General features: G+C 37.4%; 1 protein-coding gene across 24 annotated transcripts in view; it reads left to right on the top strand.

The window, feature by feature from the left end:
• camk2b2 (calcium/calmodulin-dependent protein kinase (CaM kinase) II beta 2) overlaps window positions 1-18930 on the top strand; it is a 74918-nt gene that overhangs the window by 14671 nt on the left and 41317 nt on the right. For 20 of the 24 annotated variants that reach the window (XM_079861283.1, XM_079861288.1, XM_079861289.1 and 17 more), the window contains exons 3-6: window positions 3009-3068; window positions 3854-3908; window positions 4875-4940; window positions 15950-16022. In XM_079861283.1, coding sequence (XP_079717409.1) covers window positions 3009-3068; window positions 3854-3908; window positions 4875-4940; window positions 15950-16022 — 254 coding nt within the window. Of the gene's footprint in view, window positions 1-3008; window positions 3069-3853; window positions 3909-4874; window positions 4941-7534; window positions 7608-15949; window positions 16023-18930 lie in introns of all 24 variants that reach the window. The other 4 variants (XM_079861276.1, XM_079861286.1, XM_079861291.1 and 1 more) reach the window with 1 other exon arrangement.

Genomic DNA, 18930 nt, shown 5'->3' with positions numbered 1-18930 from the left:
ATGTTTGTAAATGCTTCTCATTACAAGATTGAAAAGATGTTGGTGCGTGTTGCTCAGGGTGTGTTCTCACTTGCCATGTTTGGTTGGATTTTGTCACTTACTGTTTTCCGCCTACTATATAGTACAAGTATGCGATTTCGGATGCAGCCCTAATGATGGTGGGATGATAGACAGCCGGCCGTGTCTGTTTATCAGGACTGAATCGTGAAGCGCTGGAGATAATCTGTGCCCTGTTACCCAGCTGTCCTCCTTCCCGTATGACTCATGCATGGCAGACAGCAGGAGTGTGCCGGAGCGGTCCAGGTCTCTCGGCTGTGTGCGTCTGTCTCTCCGTATCATGCAGATTCCTTCGAGTCGAGCATGTCCTCCACAGTCAGACTAGAAGAGGTTGCACTGGTTGGCCGTTGCCGTGTGGTTTACAGTAGGTCCTGTGGTCTGCATGATGCTGAGCGTGACCTTTGCTGCCGTGTTTGAAGTTATGTACAGACCGCTTTAAATGTGCACTTTAAAAGGGTTTAACCCATGTGAATGGAGCAGGAAAACAACCGTCACTGCCCTTCAGAAGTATAAAAAAAGCTTTGCTCAAAAGATTTGAAATTAATTATGAATGTGATTTTTCTATTTTCACATCAAACATCATGCATTCATCTTGCCATGACAACTTAAATGAGTTATTTTCAGGATATTGGTGCCATTTTGTGTTTGATTGTTCCATCTACGAAATGCACAAAAAGTTTGGAGTCAGTAAGAATTGTTTTTTTCTATTAAAGAATTGAATACTTTTTATTAAGCAAGGACACATTAAGTTGATCAAAAGTGACATTTAAAGGGATATTTCACCGCTGGAAAGATGAATGTGCATTTAAATTGGGTCATTTATGTAGTGGAAATGTGAAATTATTTTAGAAGTTGGTGCCTTCTAGACTGAGAAAAGCCAGAAAATGTATTTTTGGCTCATGTGGATGAAAGACAACAACTCCCAGAATGCACTTGCTTCGCTGCCCTACGAGGACACTCCAAAGCCACGCCTACCGGTTACAGAGGGCAGTATCGGAGGAAATGATACAGCTAGGCTACTAGTCGACTCGAAACTGAAAAGACAGCGTTTTATCATGAGATCCCCCTATGGGCGGGTTGAAGACATGCGGGACGAGCTCCTCCTACTGGCTGTAGTCTCTCGCCTCTGGACAAAAACCCTCAGATGACGATAAATGACGATTTTTGCGTCATCTGAGGTTTTTTTTCCGAATTGCTTTCGGAGTGTAAACGCTCATGTGGTCGACTGTGTTCAAACAGCCACTAAAGACCGTCTTCTCTCCATCTACTGACCGAATGAGTGAACATTATGGGAAGAGCTCTAGACAGACGGGATTTAAACTTTGTCGGCTGAAGACCCAAGTTTGGTTTGAAGATGAAAAACGTACCAAACACAATGTTCTCTCACCATTCCTGATTTCTAACACACACTCACAGCGTTCGGCTGATGTTGCGGCTCAGAGCAGAAACTAAAGCTGATTTTCTCCGTGTGTTTTTCCGTTGTCCCCGGGCGTGTTCATAAATAAGTTTTGTGAGCTTATTTTGTCCATTAGATTGAAAGATCTGGAAAAAAAAACATACATTTACTGGCCATAGACCCTCCTCTCAAAGAAATCAGGACAGAAGTGGTTGAAAGTGGACAAAAGTGACGGATTAAAACACCAGGTGTAAACGGGAATGTGTCTCCCTCGTCTACTTGTGATCCGATCGACCAAAACACATCTCAATACCAGGTGTATTACAGGGCCATAAAAAAACATATTTTTAGCCTACTCAGTAGATCTGCATTCTTCTAGATGCAGTTTTTAGGTTAAACAGGTCATCCATAACTTAAATGTTGCTATAGTAGCCTAATGAAAGTAGACTAGAAAGCCTATGCACTTGTGATTAAAATTAAAAAAAAAAAATTACTCTTGATTATGGGCGCAGGATAGTCCAGATGAGGGGGGGCGCTGTGGCGCTGGCCCTTGATAAGTATAAGTAGTCTTATTATTTATAACTATTCATGGTCTTATTGTGCAGGTTTCATTCATTTTCATAATCTTTCAGCATAATGCAATGATTTTCTCCGCCTCTGACAAGACTTTTCCGCTGATGTAAAAAGCATGTGTGGGCGAGAAAAAAATGATGATAACCACTCGTCACGATCAGTAGATAAAATAGTGCCAACTTACTGTTTCAGCATGTTAATGAGACATTTCAGCCCTTGCATCAGCGTGATTTCCTCACAGTCTGCAGAATCTGCAGTGTTATTTTTTTATGTTTTATTTTATATTAGTTATTGTTTATATGGTTTCAAGTTACTAAGTTTTTTTATGGTTCAAGTTTTAGTTTTTGTTAATCACCCTGATCTGCTGTAATGGGATGATTGTCACGCTTTTTTGGGGGGTCAGTTGAGAATGTAGAGTAGGAATTGGTCAAATAATACTCTGTAATCTGACATATGTTGGTTAGTTAACAGTTGATGTTGAGGTTAAAGGGATAGTTCACCCAAAAAATTAAAATTCTGTCATCATTTACTCACCCTCAAGTTGTTTCAAACCTGTATGAATTTCTTTCTTTTGCTGAAGAAGATATTTTGAAGAATGTCGGTAACCAAACAGTTGATGGACCCCATTGATATTTTTTTTCTCTATACTATGGAAGTCAATGGCTACCGTCAACTGCTTGGCTTCTGACATTCTTCAAAATATCTTCTTGTGTTCAACAGAAGAAAGAAACTCATACAGTTGTTTTAAACAACTTTCAATTAGATTTTTGGGTGAACTATCCCTTTAACTAAAATTCATGTGAAATTAGCAGAATTTCACAGTGGCTAAACATCCACAAATTTGTTAAATTCCACAAATGATTTGTGGAATCTATTCATTGGTTAAATTAAGCTTTGTTCACATAAAAAAATAATGCACTGCTCATTTAATCAATCCATCTGCAATTTCTCCATTACATTACGGATCCAATTGTTTTCCCAGATCACCAGAAGCTGGAGCGGGAAGCCCGTATCTGCCGTCTGCTCAAGCATCCCAATATCGGTGAGTCTGAAACATCGGCCGTTAAAGTTAGCTTCACAGATGCACCTGAACTTCTCCATGATGACTGAATGAGCTCGAGGGACAATGATATAGACAAAGTTAACTCAGTTAACAACTGTTAACTCTTTCCTTGCCAGCGTTTTTTGATCATTTTCACCAAAGTTTCATGGCCCCCAGAATATTTTGTTGTATGAATATCTGAATATGCAATAGTTCAAAAGAAAGAACCGAGACTCTGCTTTTAAATAAATTCTTGCTTCATAGCTTCCTTTTTATCAACACTTGAATGTGGGTAAGTTTTATAAAAAAAGCAACATTTTGAGCAAAAAAATCAATTTTTTGTCAAAGACCATCCATATCAGATTCAGAACGTTGATCAAAACACAGATGGAGTAGATCGAGTCCATCAACACCCCGGAAGCTTCACAGTCCTACAGCTCGTCCTGGGTCGACATTTCATTCAGTAACATTAGCCAGTTTTGATTTATATGCTTTTTAATGTTGATGATCTCGTTATTTGACTTATGCATATGCTTGCATATGATATCACTTGTTTCTGCTGCTTCTTCGCCTGTATTCTGATCAGGAGATTCATTAATCTTTCAGAAGATGTGTAATAGCGCCCCCTACCTTATATCAGTGTAAACACGGAAATCCGGAAAGTTCTGTCAATGGCGTGGAAAGAGTTAATTTCATTTCATAATCTGCTCTTTGAGTTGTGCTGTGAGTGAATGGCAAATTGAAAGTATTTGATGATATTATGACTCTCTTTATCTTTAATGCAGTGCGGCTCCATGACAGTATATCAGAGGAAGGCTTCCATTACCTCTTATTTGACCTGTAAGTGTTTCCATATAATGTGGTGCATAATATCTCTTTCTCTCTGCTTTGTTTTTGCTCAGTGCGCTTCAACAGACACCCACCCACTCTACCTTCCCCATAGCATCCCTCTTTCTCTCTCTCTCTCTCTCTCTCACTCGAGAGCCAGTTTCCATAGCAACAGAGCCGGGCTGCCCAGTCGAAGAGAAATCCTGCATCAGGGGTTTCCCCCCCGAAGCCCCAGTGATCTCTCTTCTAGAGGATTCCCCCATCCATACTCTCTCGCTCTGCCTCGCTTTCTTTTCCTGTCATACGCAACCATGCATGCATGTCTGTAAATTAATATCACAGCTGTCTTTAGTTTGTCCTATTTAACTGTGCTTGTGTAATAAATGCTGATGTCTAAAAAAAATTCTTTTTTTTACGTAATTTACTGTTGGAAAGGTGAAGTATGTCAATTCTGCAGAACAATTAAAAATCACGCCATTGGTTGAGCCAGTGTTGCTCTGTCAGGCAATTTACGCTTCAGAGAAATCAACCTAACCCAACCTAACCTAGCATAGGAGAAAGTATTTTTCTAAAAAAATTATTTTAATTTATTCGTTTTTGCACATTTGCTACATTATTTCATTTTTTTTTAATATATATATTTTAAACATTTGTATTATTATTATTAAATATTTATTTAACATTTTTACGTTTATTGTATTATTTTATTTTATCAATATTGTATTTAATATTTTATTTTATTAATATTTTATTTAATAATAATGAATTTTGTTTGCATTCCTATTTTTCTATTTTTTATTTGATTTAATTTCATTGAACCCATTACACCCATCAAGAGTGCAAATGCTTCTGCAATATGAATGCACAGTTTTTGCGATGCCAGTGTAAAGCACACCAAACTGAAGTTGAAGAATTACAGAATAAATTTGCATCTGATTATGGTGACCGTGGTGCCGATATCTTCTCTCTGTCCTGCAGTGTGACGGGTGGAGAGCTGTTTGAAGACATCGTAGCCAGAGAATATTACAGTGAAGCTGACGCCAGGTAAAACAGCTTCTCCATTTTCTGTTATCCAGTCCAGACCCTCCCACGACCATTTCCTCTCCATCCACATTTCTGCTTTCCTCTTTCGCTCATTTTAACTGGACAAACGTATGTACTTTGTATAATATGGGAGTGATAAATGAGTTTTTTAAATGTTTGAGGCAGTGTCTCGCTCTCTCCGTGCAGATCCCTTTTCCTCCAGTTTTCCCATCGGCTTCATTTTTTCCCCCGTTCCATCTATTCCTGTTTTCAGATCTTCTCACAGACACACACAACGACACACACCCACACGCTGCAGTCGCCCTCAGGAGAAAAGCTTTAATCAATTTGACTGTGTGGGAAAGCATGTGGGAGTGAAAGATGCGGCGAGAAACAGAAAGAGAACGAGAGATACTTACCGAGGGAGGAAACACAAGAGCTGGCGAGTGATGAGACTACACGGCTCAATGAGCTCATCCGCCATATTCGTGGGTAGAAACGTGTCACGATGCCGCCCATCCACCGTCAAGACGATGAAATGTATCCCCTCCGCCTGCCTCCACTAGAGTGTCTGAAAAGTAGGCCTCTAATTCACACACTTAATGAGAGTGTCGGCTCATATTCAGCCCTCTCCAGCACAGCGCCGCACGTGAACCCGCACACTGGCTTCATCTGAGCTTCATCTGTTTTAATAGCTCTAGAAATCCCTGACAGAGACTTAATGTCATTTATAATATGTAGTTTGGGTGGTTGCCCGGGTGAAAGTCTCTGTGATGTTCTGGGTTGTAGACATGGCTTGGGTTCCTTCTTTTTTGCCGTTTTATTGTTTACTAGTTTGATCACTCAAACTAATAGCCTAAGGACACGATTCATGGCTCAAATGTGAGAATTTCCTGTTTGTTTGTTTTTTGGCCTCAAATTATCAGTTTATTTATAGCTTTATGTTTTAAAATTTATTTATTTATTTAAATTTCAATAAGTACATACATTACCGTTTAAAAGTTTGGGGTGATTTGGACTGAAAGAAGTCTTTTATACTCTTTAAAAGTCTTTTTTATATATTATATAAAAAATATAATTACAATTTAAAATAACTGTTTTCTATTGTAATATATTTTCAAAATGTAATTTATTCCTGTGATTTAAAGCTGAATTTTCAGCATCATTACTCCAGTCTTCAGTGTCACATGATCTTTCAGAAATCATTCTAATATGATGATTTGCTGCTCAACATTTCTGATTATCAGCAATGTTGAAAACAGTTGTGCTGCTTAATATTTCTGTGAAAACCATGATATATTTTTTTTCAGGATTTTTTTGATGAATAGAAAGTTCAAAAGTACAACATTTAGTTGAAATATAATATTTTGTAACATTATAAATGTCTTTACTGTCACTTTTGATCAATTTAATACATCCTTGCTGAATAAAAGTATTAATTTCTTATTTATTTATTTATTTATTTATGTTTTCTCTCACTGACCCCAAACTTTTGAACCATATTGTATGTTTTCATATTGGCTATTCTTTTATTTAAAATATATTTATTTATTTATATTCATTAAGTATTTTTAAAACAATTTTCTTTACAAAAACATGTGTATTACAAAAAGAAAGACTTATACAACATCTAAACTTTTAAACTTTTTTCTTTTTCTTTTTTGCCGTGTTGACAACTTCAGAATCTTTTATTCGGCTACATTATTTGAGTGATAAAACATCAATACATCACAGAAAACTCAACTTTTAAAGAGTTAGTTCACCCAAAAATGAAAATTTTGTCAGTAATTACTCACCCTCATGTCGTTCGAACACAAATTAAGATATTTTTGATGAAATCTGAGAGGTTTCTGAACCACCCAGTAACGTCATTGCAAACTTCAAGGCCCAGAAAGGTAGTAAAGACATCGTTAAAATAGTCCATGTGACTACAGTGGTTCAACCTTAATGTTATGAAGCGACGAGAATACTTTTTGTGAGTGAAAAAATGAAAATAATGACTTTATTCAACAATTTCTTCTCTTCCGTGTCAGTCTCTGTTTTTTGCACACAAAAAGTATTCATGTGGGATCAACGAATGTAGGATTTTGAGTGGCACTGGCCTAAAAGTGACTTTTCTCCCAACGGTCCCGAAACGCTCTCACACTGCAGACCATCCTTATTAATGAGGCCTGTGTTAGTTGTGTGTGAGGAAAACACCGTAAGCATTTCAGAAAACAGTTGATACACTCTTAAACACCCAGACACACACACACACGGATCATTTCCATATTTTCAGCTCTACTCTGTTTGATTCATCCACCCTTCCCTGCATTTCTCCATCCCACATGTGAGCGTCAGCGGCACAGCGCCCTCACAGGATATGATGCATCCCGTCCGACTGCTTCTATTGTTCTGCGTCGTGTAACATCAGGTCTTTCACCGTTATCACTCGTCTCATTTCATCACCCTCTCCATACAATCATATCAAACAGTCTCTCTTATCTGTGTTGTTCCTATCCCGCGCTCGTCTCCCCCGTGACTAATTCACCACCTCCTTCACGGCTCTCTTCCCTCATCGATTCTTTTTCTTCTTGTTTCCTGTCTGTCCTCTCCTCTCTCGCTTGTCTTTACAGTCATTGTATCCATCAGATTCTAGAGAGTGTCAGTCACATTCACCATCATGACATAGTGCACAGGGACCTGAAGGTCAGTATGGGAAGTGCACTGGCCCCCTGCATGTGTCATGTGATTCTTGCCTGTTTCGTGCCGCCCATTTGTGCGTCTGACTGTCTTGAACCGTACGTCTGGGACTTGAGGTGTGTTTCTGCACTCGATGGCTGTTTTCACACTTGGTTTGATCGTTTTGTCTGAACTGGAGTTTTAATTTCTTGCTATGATCTTGTCACATTGTGTTATTTGGCTACAATTCGCAGTGGATTTGCACACTTAATGCAAATACTATTGTGAGCCCTAGCAGCATTTTGCCATTTTAGCTTGAAAACAGGGTCTAAGGTCGAAAACATTGTTTGACTCATATTTTTAGTTGCTCTAGTTTTAAAGGGGTGGTATAATGCTCTTTTCACAAGATGTAAAATAAGTCTCTGATGTCCCCAGAGTGTGTATGTGAAGTTTTAGCTCAAAATACCCCACAGATATTTTTATATAGCATGTTAAAATTGTCACTTTTTAAGGGTGAGCAAAAACGCACCTTTTTTGTGTCTGTCCCTTTAAATGCAAATGAGCTGATGCTCCCAGCACAGGGGGCGGAGCTTCAACACCTTGTGTCCTGAAAATTTCAAAAACCTTCTTGTTTATGTTTAAATTTATGTAGCTGATGTGGAGTTAACTATCTTCTAGTCATTGATTAGCATATTCTGTCATGATAATCATTACACATACAACATTACACACTAACTAAAGTTAGAAAAGTGAAATCATAATCAACCACCCCTTTAACAACCAAAGCTTAAAATGCACAGGGAATTGCAAGAAATGTAAATAAAGCACTGATTGTTGGAGCACGTTTCACTAGAAAATACTATTTCAGACTTACTTCAAATTCAGCGTGTTACTTTCCATCTCTTTGTAATTATTTGTGAAATTTCTGAGTGAAAATTGTTTTAAATGAAATCCTACAGGAAATGTTTTGTTTGTGTGCGATTACTTTGGTCTGAATTCCTCTACAGGCCACTTCTCACTTTGTATTATTTGGCTATGATTCACAGTGCAATTTGTGTCATGCCATCGTAAACACGTCTGTTGCAGATGCAAGTTGCCAATTTTGAACGAGCATCAAAAAGAAAGTTTTATTATAATGCTTCAAATTATGCTTTATTGCTTTCACTTTAAGGTACCAATTTGCAAGAAAAAACATTCACAAAAATGAGGGTTCTGTCTTCATTGCTTCATGCCGTTCCAAACCTGCATGACTGACTGTCTTGTGTGAAACACGATCGAAAAATTTGATAATGAAAAATGTACAATTGCATGCAACAGCGCCACCCACTTTTCCAGCGGCGTTGGTTCCGGAAGTATTTTTTCCATTAATTTCTCCCATGGGACTTAAAGTCTTGATTAAAGCATTATAAGCCATGATCCAAGTCAACCAGATACAAGGTGAATCATAACATTACAAACTTTGATTTGAAGCAAAAAAAAAGTATTTGAAAATCAGACAAAAACACAAAAGTACAAGACCATGTACTTAACAGCTTTATTGGTTGAAAGAACTAAAATCCCATGAAGCATTATTTAAAAATGACGGGAAAAATATGAAACTACTACTATATTTAAAAATATTGATTATTATAAATGTATGTGTGTGTGTATATATATATATATATATATATATATATATATATAATAGCCTATATATATTTAAGTTTATTGCAAAATATGCATATATTTTCAAATATTTAAGTATTTTGAAAGCATAGGGAGATCTATTTGATTACTTCATTTGCGGTGCTTCATGGGAGTGGGCGGAGCTAACGAGATCTTTTGCTGCTTTTTGCTTGTTTCGACTCTCATTGGTGGAATTTTCCATACGGCATTATGGGTAATGTAGTTTTTCAACCATGATTTCTGCTGTTAAACACTATTATTTTAAAACTACGTTGAAATAATGCAGGCTGACATCTTTAACAGAAGCAAATACCATCGATTAACAACCTCACAGCTCACAGTAAGGTTTTTAAAGGTTTATAAGTTAACATTCAAAATCAATTTCCCTGTGGAGAGAATTGAGTTTTTACTTCCGAAACCCAACTATTGCACTCTAATAGTTTTAGTTAACAATGACAATACCGACCCAAACGTTTCTTCAAAATTTCTTGTTTTGTGTTACCGAGAAAAAAAGTCATACAGGTTTGCAACGACATGAGGGTGAATAATGACAGAACTCTCACTTTTGCATGAACTATTAATTTAAGGTACTAATATGCATCCTTTAGGGGTAGATGAGGTATATTTGAGCGTTCTGCCCCATTGATCAAACCATCCAAATTGTGACGTCAAATGAACTCGGGTCAGCAGCAGACGCTCGAGTGTGAGAACAGCCGAACTGCTCTTGATGCACTGAGAGTTTCTCCTCACCCGTTCTGTCTTCTGCTCTCGTTTTGTTTCTTGTATCGCTGTCTGTCTTCCTCTCTGTTGTTTCAAAACAGTGTCATTTATCTTTGCAATTGGGTAATTCTCGGGCGCGTGTAATGTATTGTTTCAGTCAAGCCTGGCATTCAGGATGACAGAGTGCCGCTGTTTTGTTTAATAGTCACTTGAGTGAAGGGCTCTTACAGAGTATCGCAGTTTGTTGTGGTCTTGATTCAGAAGCTCAAATAAAGCTGCTGACTGTATCTGCTCAGTTCAACCTCATTTCAACCAGACCTCCAGCCCCTTTGAGAGGGGAAAACGGGAGGTTGCATGCGCCATAGGACCTGCTGTTTGATAGGTCTGACCTCTTGACTCGCTGACAGAGGAAAAATAGTCAGGAATTGCACTTTTATTGCTCAGGAGACTTCATTGAGTTGAGTCATTTACCCATCAACTTTGTTTCAGGTTGTTCTCCTAAAATTCCTGTAAGAGTATAGAGCCTTAAAATTAAAACGGATCACATAGATGAGATCATTTGGTCATGGGTGAATTTGACACTGCGACTCAAAATCAAAGTTTTGGGGTCATATGCTCTAAAAACAATGATAATGTAAAACAATCATAACTTAATGTTGTATGTTTTACATTGAGTTTTTTGATAGAGAAGTTAGTTGAACGGATGTGGCTTATTTCATCATCAGGTCAAGTTATAATGAAATTAAATTATCTGCTGAAATATCTGAGAATTTCACTTGAGCTAGTGTTTGCAGGACAAAGATAGAGGTCTATACGGGTTTCTCTCCTTTTTAGTTATTTATATTTTTAGTGATGAATGGATGGAAAAAGATGGATAGAAAAAGATGGATGGATGGAAAGATGGATATATGTATAAGATGGATAGATGGATAAGATCGAACGATAGGTAGATAGATAGATAGATAGATAGATAGATAGATAGATAGATAGATAGATAGATAGATAGATAGATAGATAGATAGATAGATAGATAATTTAGCTAGAAAACAGGGTAGTAAAATGCCCACGATTGATAACTTTGTTTTACTAAAAATTTTACTTGCTCTAGTTTTACTACCAAAGCTTTAAATGCACAGGGAACTACAAGAAATGTAATTAAAACAAAGATTATTGGAGCATTTTTCACAAGAAAATTAAGAGTTTGGTTCCAAAACGCGATAAATACATTTCGATTAATTTGAGTAAAAATTTGTTTTCTTTACCAAGAGAGTGGCAGTGACTGAGTGACTGATTATTTTTCACCCAAAATGCAATGCATTCATGACACTTTTTTTTTTTTCCAAAATGCAATTAATCCATTGAATCAATATAAAAGTTATTTTAACTGTTGAAAATACACAACAAAGTAAGTTGATCCACATATGACAGCCTCTGAACTCGGTCAATACTAATATACAGGCACTGGACTAAAATATATCCTGAACTTTTTTGACGGCGATCAGCTGTAAAATGGCTTGGTCCTGCTCGGTTTTCGTTGACTTTGAGTAAAACAATTGAAAGTTTTTCACAAGATCACCTGGGGTCAGTGTGTCAGCGTGACAGAAGTTTGATGCCGTCGTGTGAGAGCTAGCAACAGCCGGCATTTTTCCTCCTCCCGAGTGCCTCATCTTCTTAATCTCCTCACGTACATGATTAGATTTCTTCCCCACCGCAGAAACCACCACAGGTTCATCAATGCTGTCAAAATTACAAAGTACAAAGTATATAAGGAAAACTAGGATGCGGGGTAAAAGCGCCGCTGTTACTGTTTACAATGCGTGGAATGGTGCGCTGTGATTGGTTGAGCGGATGTATCGCATTCTGCAGAGAAGGGAGACTGGTGTTTGTCGCGGTTTGGAAAGAAAGGGAGAAAACATGACAGAATAACACGGCAGATATCGCATTTTACATAAAATTAAAAATGTACTTTTCAATACCGACCCCATCAGTGTTGCCAGATGTACGATAATTATCGTATTTGTACGATAATTTTGACCTCTGTACGATGTACGATCAATAATGGAAAAAATCCTATAATGTACGATAATTTCAGACTGTGTGACACTTCAAATGATGGTCGTTGTAATAGGGATTCTCATTGATCTAGCTGTGGATTTTACGTCTACCGGGGGAAGAACGTGTAGAGAGAGAGAGAGAGGGAGCGAGAGACCTTGCGTGTGTGTACTAGTGTGCCTCACGAAGCGCATGTAAGGACCCAACCAATCAATTGTAAGTGCGGGCGGGCTTTTATCTATACTCCCGAATCAGAACCGAACAAGCACCCCCCCCCCCCCACCCCCCCCCCCCGTTGGAGAGTTCTTGACACCCAGAAATGACTTTGTTCAGGTTGGGAAGTCTGTCATTTTCATGCCGTTGACTCGTGTACGATAATTTTCTTCCAAATACGATAATTTTGATCTTCTGGTACGATACTTGGACATTTCCAATCTGGCAACACTGGACCCCATAGACCTTATGTAGCCCCGCCCCTTTTCAGCGCTGCGCTCGTTGTCTTTTGACTTCAGGTCTGTATTTTCACAGCGATTTTGCGTGTTTATTAATGAACGGCTCGTTTTAAAATCTTCCCGTTCTACTGACATTTGTTAAGACGTCTGCTTTAAACATTACAGTCCTCATGATAACTTTCGTTAACTTAACTTTAAGTAAATCCACTTCAAAAGCTAATTACTCCTGGACAGCAATGCCATAGAAATATACAGAGCGACCGCAAAAACGGAAGTTATAGACAATATTCTAAAGATGGCGGCGCCCTCGTTTCTCTGGCTATGTCTATACAATACTGATTTTTGCGGGAACTCAATTTTTTTTTAAATGGCGTTTATCGCGTTTTTGAACCAAACTCTTCAAATACTATTTCAGACTTTCTTCTGCTGCTGGGCTTCAGTAAATGTTGCTTTCAGACTGGAGAAGTTTTGAGCTCTCGAAGTTACACTGTTGAACTCTTCCACCTCAAAAGTTTAAGAAAAATTGGATTTCTTGTGTTATAACTCCTTTAAAGAGAACCCATTTGTGATTTTTCTTTCTTGCAGAATCTTTTTATGTTAAATTAGTGAAGCAAACAGCGTTACCCTCGGGGCTCTTCAGCTGCCGGCCTGTGAGCCAGATCCAGCCATCAGTCATTTTTATTGCCTTGCGATTGATATTGATGAAGTTGCTGTGCGACCAGAGACGGGTTCAGCACTCAGTGCTCGCATGTGGAGCAGAGTTAGAGGTTAAGTCTATAGTTCAGTCATGTGCACCATTTTTGATTGTGTCTATTCTGATAAATGGGTCTTATTCAGTAAAGAGACACTGATGGTGAAAAACAAACCTTCAAAGGAAAAGTGACAGAGAAGTTAGTTGAACGGATGTGGCTCATTTCATCATCAGATCAAGTTATAATGAAATGAAATGAAATTTTCTGCCGAAATATCTGAGAATTGCACTTGATCTAGTATTTGCAGGACAAATATAGAGGAAGTCTATTCTATTTACTCTTTTTTTGGTTTTAGTTATTTGATGATGGATGGATGGAACGACAGATATATGGATATATAGATTTATGGATAGATATACGGATAGATAGATGGAACGAAAAATAGATGAATGAATGGATAGGAACGATAGATGGATGTAACGATAGATAGATAGATAGATAGATAGATAGATAGATAGATAGATAGATAGATAGATAGAACGACAGCTGCATGGATGGATGGATAGATGGAATGATAGATAGATGAATGGATGGATAGATAAACGGAACGATGGATGGATGGAACAATGGATGGATAGATAGATGGAATGATGAATAGATAGATAGATGGAACAACAGCTGCATGGATGGATGGATGGATAGATGGAATGATAGATAGATGAATGGATGGATAGGATGGATGGATGGATGGGTGGATGATAGATAAATGGAACGATGGATGGAACAATGAATGGATAGATAGATAGATGAAATTATGAATGGATAGATAGATAGATAGATAGATAGATAGATAGATAGATAGATAGATAGATAGATAGATAGATAGATAGATGAAATGATGAATGGATGGATAGATAGATGGAATGATGGACAGATGGAACGATAGATAGACGGATTGATGGATGGATGGATGGATGGATGGATGGATAGATGGATGTTCGATGGATGGATGGATGGATGGATGGATGGATCAATGGATGGATATATAGATGAAAGGATGGAACAATGGATGGATGGAACGATGGATGGATGGATAGATGCAACGATAGACGGATGGATGGATGATGGAACGATGGATGTATGGAAATATAGATGGATGGATAAAAAAAAAATAGGTGTTTTGTTTTTCATGTTAAGACATTATGTGCAATGAAAGTGCTCAGATCTAATGATTACCACTCTCAGATTAATCTTCATCTGGATATTTTGTCCTCCAAAAGAAGGAAGTTGAAGAGTCCTAGTGTAGAAGAACTAGAAAACAGCTTTACATGTACACACACATGTACACACACACACTGGCTCTCAGTAAATCAGCAGCACACGCCTACACAGGCTGACTCACACCGTCCACCTTCCTCTCCTCACACACCGGTACATTTCACCACACAACTGCCAAAAAACACTCCAGGGCCGCCTGCCAGTCTTACCTCTCCTTCTCCTCCTCTCTATCTCTCCTGATGCTCGCTGTCGTCGTGGGTGGTGAGAGCAGTTTAAGTGTGTAGTGTTAGATAGAGCTTCCTGTGTCAGTAAAACAGGAAAAGCATCATGTCTGCTCTTGCAGAAGACGTAGATGCACGTTAACACTTCTGCGGACTGAACAGAGTTTATGATAAAGAGCCTTTAATTCATCCAGAAGTGTCAGGAAACTCTTGGGTCTCTTTGTTTTGGGTGACGGTGGTCGTCTTCCTCAAGTCCCAAGTTGCTTTTAGTTATGTGCTATTTTTTTAATGTGTTTGAAAGCTAACCCTTCAGTTTTCTTTGCAGATAAGATAAATCCAAGGGTGAATCTCTGTCTGTCTGGGTCACGTTTTACTCTGAAATCAAAATAAAGAATTAATTAGCCGAACTTTGATAACTGGAGCCCTTGATTAATTTGGGATAAAATGTGCTTAACTGGCATGAAAATGCCAGAATTTTATTTTAAATGTTATTTATTTGTTTTTATTTTATTTTATTTAAAATATAACGAAAAGTAAATAATAATAATAAAATCATATTTATTTATAATAAATATAATACAAATAAATTAAATAAACATTAAAGGGTTAGTTCACCCAAAAATTAACTTTTTTTTTTCAAATAATGAAAAATAAAATAAATAATAATAATAATAAAATAATTTATAAATTAGACTAATTATAAAATAAACTATTTATTTGTTTGTTTTTTATTTATTTAAAATATAATGAAATATAAATAATAATAATAAATAGTTTATGAAATAGACTATTTATTTATAATAAATATAATACAAATAAATAAAATAAATAAACAACAATAAAATATATTTATGATAGATAAATAAACAAATAATTAACCATTTTAAGAATTTTATTTTCAATTTAATTTTTAATTTCTATTTTTTTTATTTGATGAAAAATTAAATAAATAATAACAACAATAAACATAATTTAAATTACAATAAAGTGTATTTCTAAATAAATAAAATTTTATTTTGATTTGGGGGGAAATGTGACCTGGACATGTTGTATGGAGATTCATCCTGTAGATAAAAGTCTTTGCCACACTTGTGAAAATTTGCAAGATTTACAAGACAGTGTTTTGGAAGAGGGAGTCACTTAAAGTGTTTTATTATGTTTGGCGAAGATGATGTATTGTTACATTTATCAGTAGCTCCTTGTAATGGGCCTGCATTACCTGCCTGTGCCTGTGCACGAGAGAATGGCATTGCTCAAACTAACATGCGCCCCCTGGTGTTTGCATGCAGTCACTGCATCCAGCAGATCCTGGAGGCGGTGCTTCATTGCCATCAAATGGGCGTGGTGCACCGAGATCTCAAGGTGAGTGACAGGTCATGTGTTTTTCTGTGCTTGTGTTGTGCATGCTTTGATGTCCAAATGTGCCTTGTATGCATTATAATGAGAGTCGAATGGTGAGATGATTAATAATCTGTAGGAGGTGTGGCTTAATACTCAGGATCCGATTTGGCATGGGTGACTGTGCATGGATATCTATTTCTTGCTTAGCTTCAGATTGGGCTAGTATGTCAGATTCATTTTTTGTTGTTGTTTTTATGTCAATTTAAATGCGCTGAACTAGAATGGGATATCGTTCACCAGTAAATAATTTGCAATGTGATCAAGAATGTCTATTAATAAAGTAAATAGGGGCAGTTTTGATTTCATGTTGCTTCTCTTCCTAATCCTGCTTTAGTTTAGAAGTTGTTGTTTTTATATTTCGAAGAATCAGGTTATGCAAATCTCAGTCTGGATGCGTTTCCAGTGCCGTTTCTCCGGATGCGGCTCAAGGTCATTGAGTATTTCACACCATCCTACGGATCCTCAACCAGAACGCATTTTAGATCATGAGCCCGAAACTTCAAGATGCCATCTGAGCTCCACGAATAGCTCCAGCAGATGGCAACGGTGGTTGAGCGTCAGAACACCGAGAGCGCACGTCTCTTTTTCATTACAGCATCTGTAGCGTGAGCATGAGAAAGAAAGATCAAAGATTGAGCCTGAATAAGTTTCCCATGATGCTTTGCTCCTCTGGACCCAATTTCCCACCTGGCTCGACTTCCACCAGAGCAGAGGGAACGTAACCTACTTAATAACAGCACACACACACTCTCACTCTCCGGCTGAACATTGTGTGGAGGTGTGAATGTGTGTGATAAGTGGGATGATGTATTATTAACCGATACGTCTTAATGAGTGACAGTTGGTTACGTGACCATGTGCGTTTAACGTTCGACATGAAATTAAAATGAACCCTATTGGATTTCTTGATACCGTTTGTTAAATGTTCCGTGTAAATATTTATGGAGGTACGTTACCGTTCAAAAGTTTGATAAAGATAAGTTAAGATAAAGATAAGATAAAGATATCTTATTTATTAAAGATAATAAATAAGATAAAGATCTTTTAGAAAAAGTATTCATTTCTTAAAAAAATAAAAATCTTACTGACTCAACTTTTGAATGGTAGTATGTGTACATTTATACTCTGTACAGTTTTTAAGATCAACATGAAATCAAATCAGCCCTAGTAGGTTAAAGGTTCTCAATGTTCTGTGTAAATATCTATGGAGGTAAATTGTTTTGTGCAAAAGTAAGCTAATTTTACTGAAATCTATCTGACACCAGTGGGATCACTGAGAGCCCGTCCTGTCAATCAAATGGACTGTGTTTAGCTAAAGATGATCCAGTCATAGGAAAGTGCATATAGGTGAAGATATTCCTGGTAGCTCTGCTGGAGTGACCAAGCTGCTTATTTCCAAAAAAAAAAGATGTTTTAAATGCATTTACACAAATTAGGAGTGTAAATGTATTAAAATAGTTAAATAAAATGTGTGTACAGTATGTATGTATGTACGTATGTATATGTATGTGTGTGTGTATATATATATATATATATATATATATATATATATATATATATATATATATATAATATACACATACACATATATATATATATATATATATATATATATATATATATATATATATATATATATATATATATATACATATATATATACATATATAGTATATACACACACACACACACACACACACACACACACACACTCACACTCACTGGCCACTTTATTAGGTACAACTTGCTAGTACCAGGTTGGACCCCCTTTTTTCCTTAATTCTTCATGGCAAAGATTCAACAAGGTGCTGGAAACATTCCTCAGAGATTTTGGTCCATATTGACATGAGAGCATCACAGTCGCTGCAGATCCATGATGTGAATCTCCCGTTCCAGCACATCCCAAAGCTGCTCTATTGGATTGAGATCTGGTGACTGGACTATGAACTCATTGTCATGTTCAAGAAACCAGTTTGAGATGATTTGATCTTTGTGACATGGAGTGTTATCCAGCTGGAAGTTGATTCACTGTGGGCATAAAGGGATGGACATGGTCAGCAACAACACTCAGGTCGGCTGTGGTGTTTAATGATGCTCAATTGGTACTAAGAGGTCCAAAGTGTGCCAAGAAAATATCCATTACACCATTACAGCACCAGTGGCCTGAACCGCTGATACAAGACAGGATGATCCATGCTTTCATGTTGTTTAAACTCTGACCCGAACATCTGAACATCCCAGCAGAAATCCAGACTCATCACTTCAGGCAGCGTTTTCCAATCTTCTATTGTCCAGTTTTGGTGAGTCTGTGTGAATTGTAGCTTCAGTGTCCAGTTCTCAGCTGACAGGAGTGTCACCGGTGTGTCTTCTGCTGCTGGAGCTCTTCTGCTTCAAGGTTTGATGTGTTGTGTGTTCAGAAATGCTCTTCTGCACCTCGGTTGTAACGAGAGCTTATTTGAGTTACTGGTGTCTTTCTATCAGCTGGTCTAATCGTTCTCCTCTGACCTCTGGCATCAACATCATCAACAGACCTGCCGCTCACTGGATATTTTCTGTTTTTGGTCCATTCTCTGTAAACTCTAGAGATGGTTGTGGGTGAAAATCCCAGTAGATCAGCAGTTTCTGAAATACTCAGACCAGCCCGTCTGACACCAACAACCATGACACGTTCAAAGTCTCTTAAATCACCTTTCTTCTCCATTCTGATGCTCAGCTTGAACTTCAGCAGAACGTCTTGACCATGTGATTGGTTGATTTGATATTTGTGTTAACGAACAGTTGAACAGGTGTACCTAATAAAGTGGCAAGTACTTATATACAAGTAATTAAAAAAAAAAAAAATTATATCCTAATTTTAGAAGTTTCAAGA

The sequence above is a fragment of the Squalius cephalus genome (assembly GCF_949319135.1).
Source record: "Squalius cephalus genome assembly, chromosome: 24".
Classification (NCBI taxonomy): domain Eukaryota; kingdom Metazoa; phylum Chordata; class Actinopteri; order Cypriniformes; family Leuciscidae; genus Squalius; species Squalius cephalus.
Note: the sequence above shows the minus strand (reverse complement) of the source record. Positions and strands in the feature narration are given on the sequence as shown.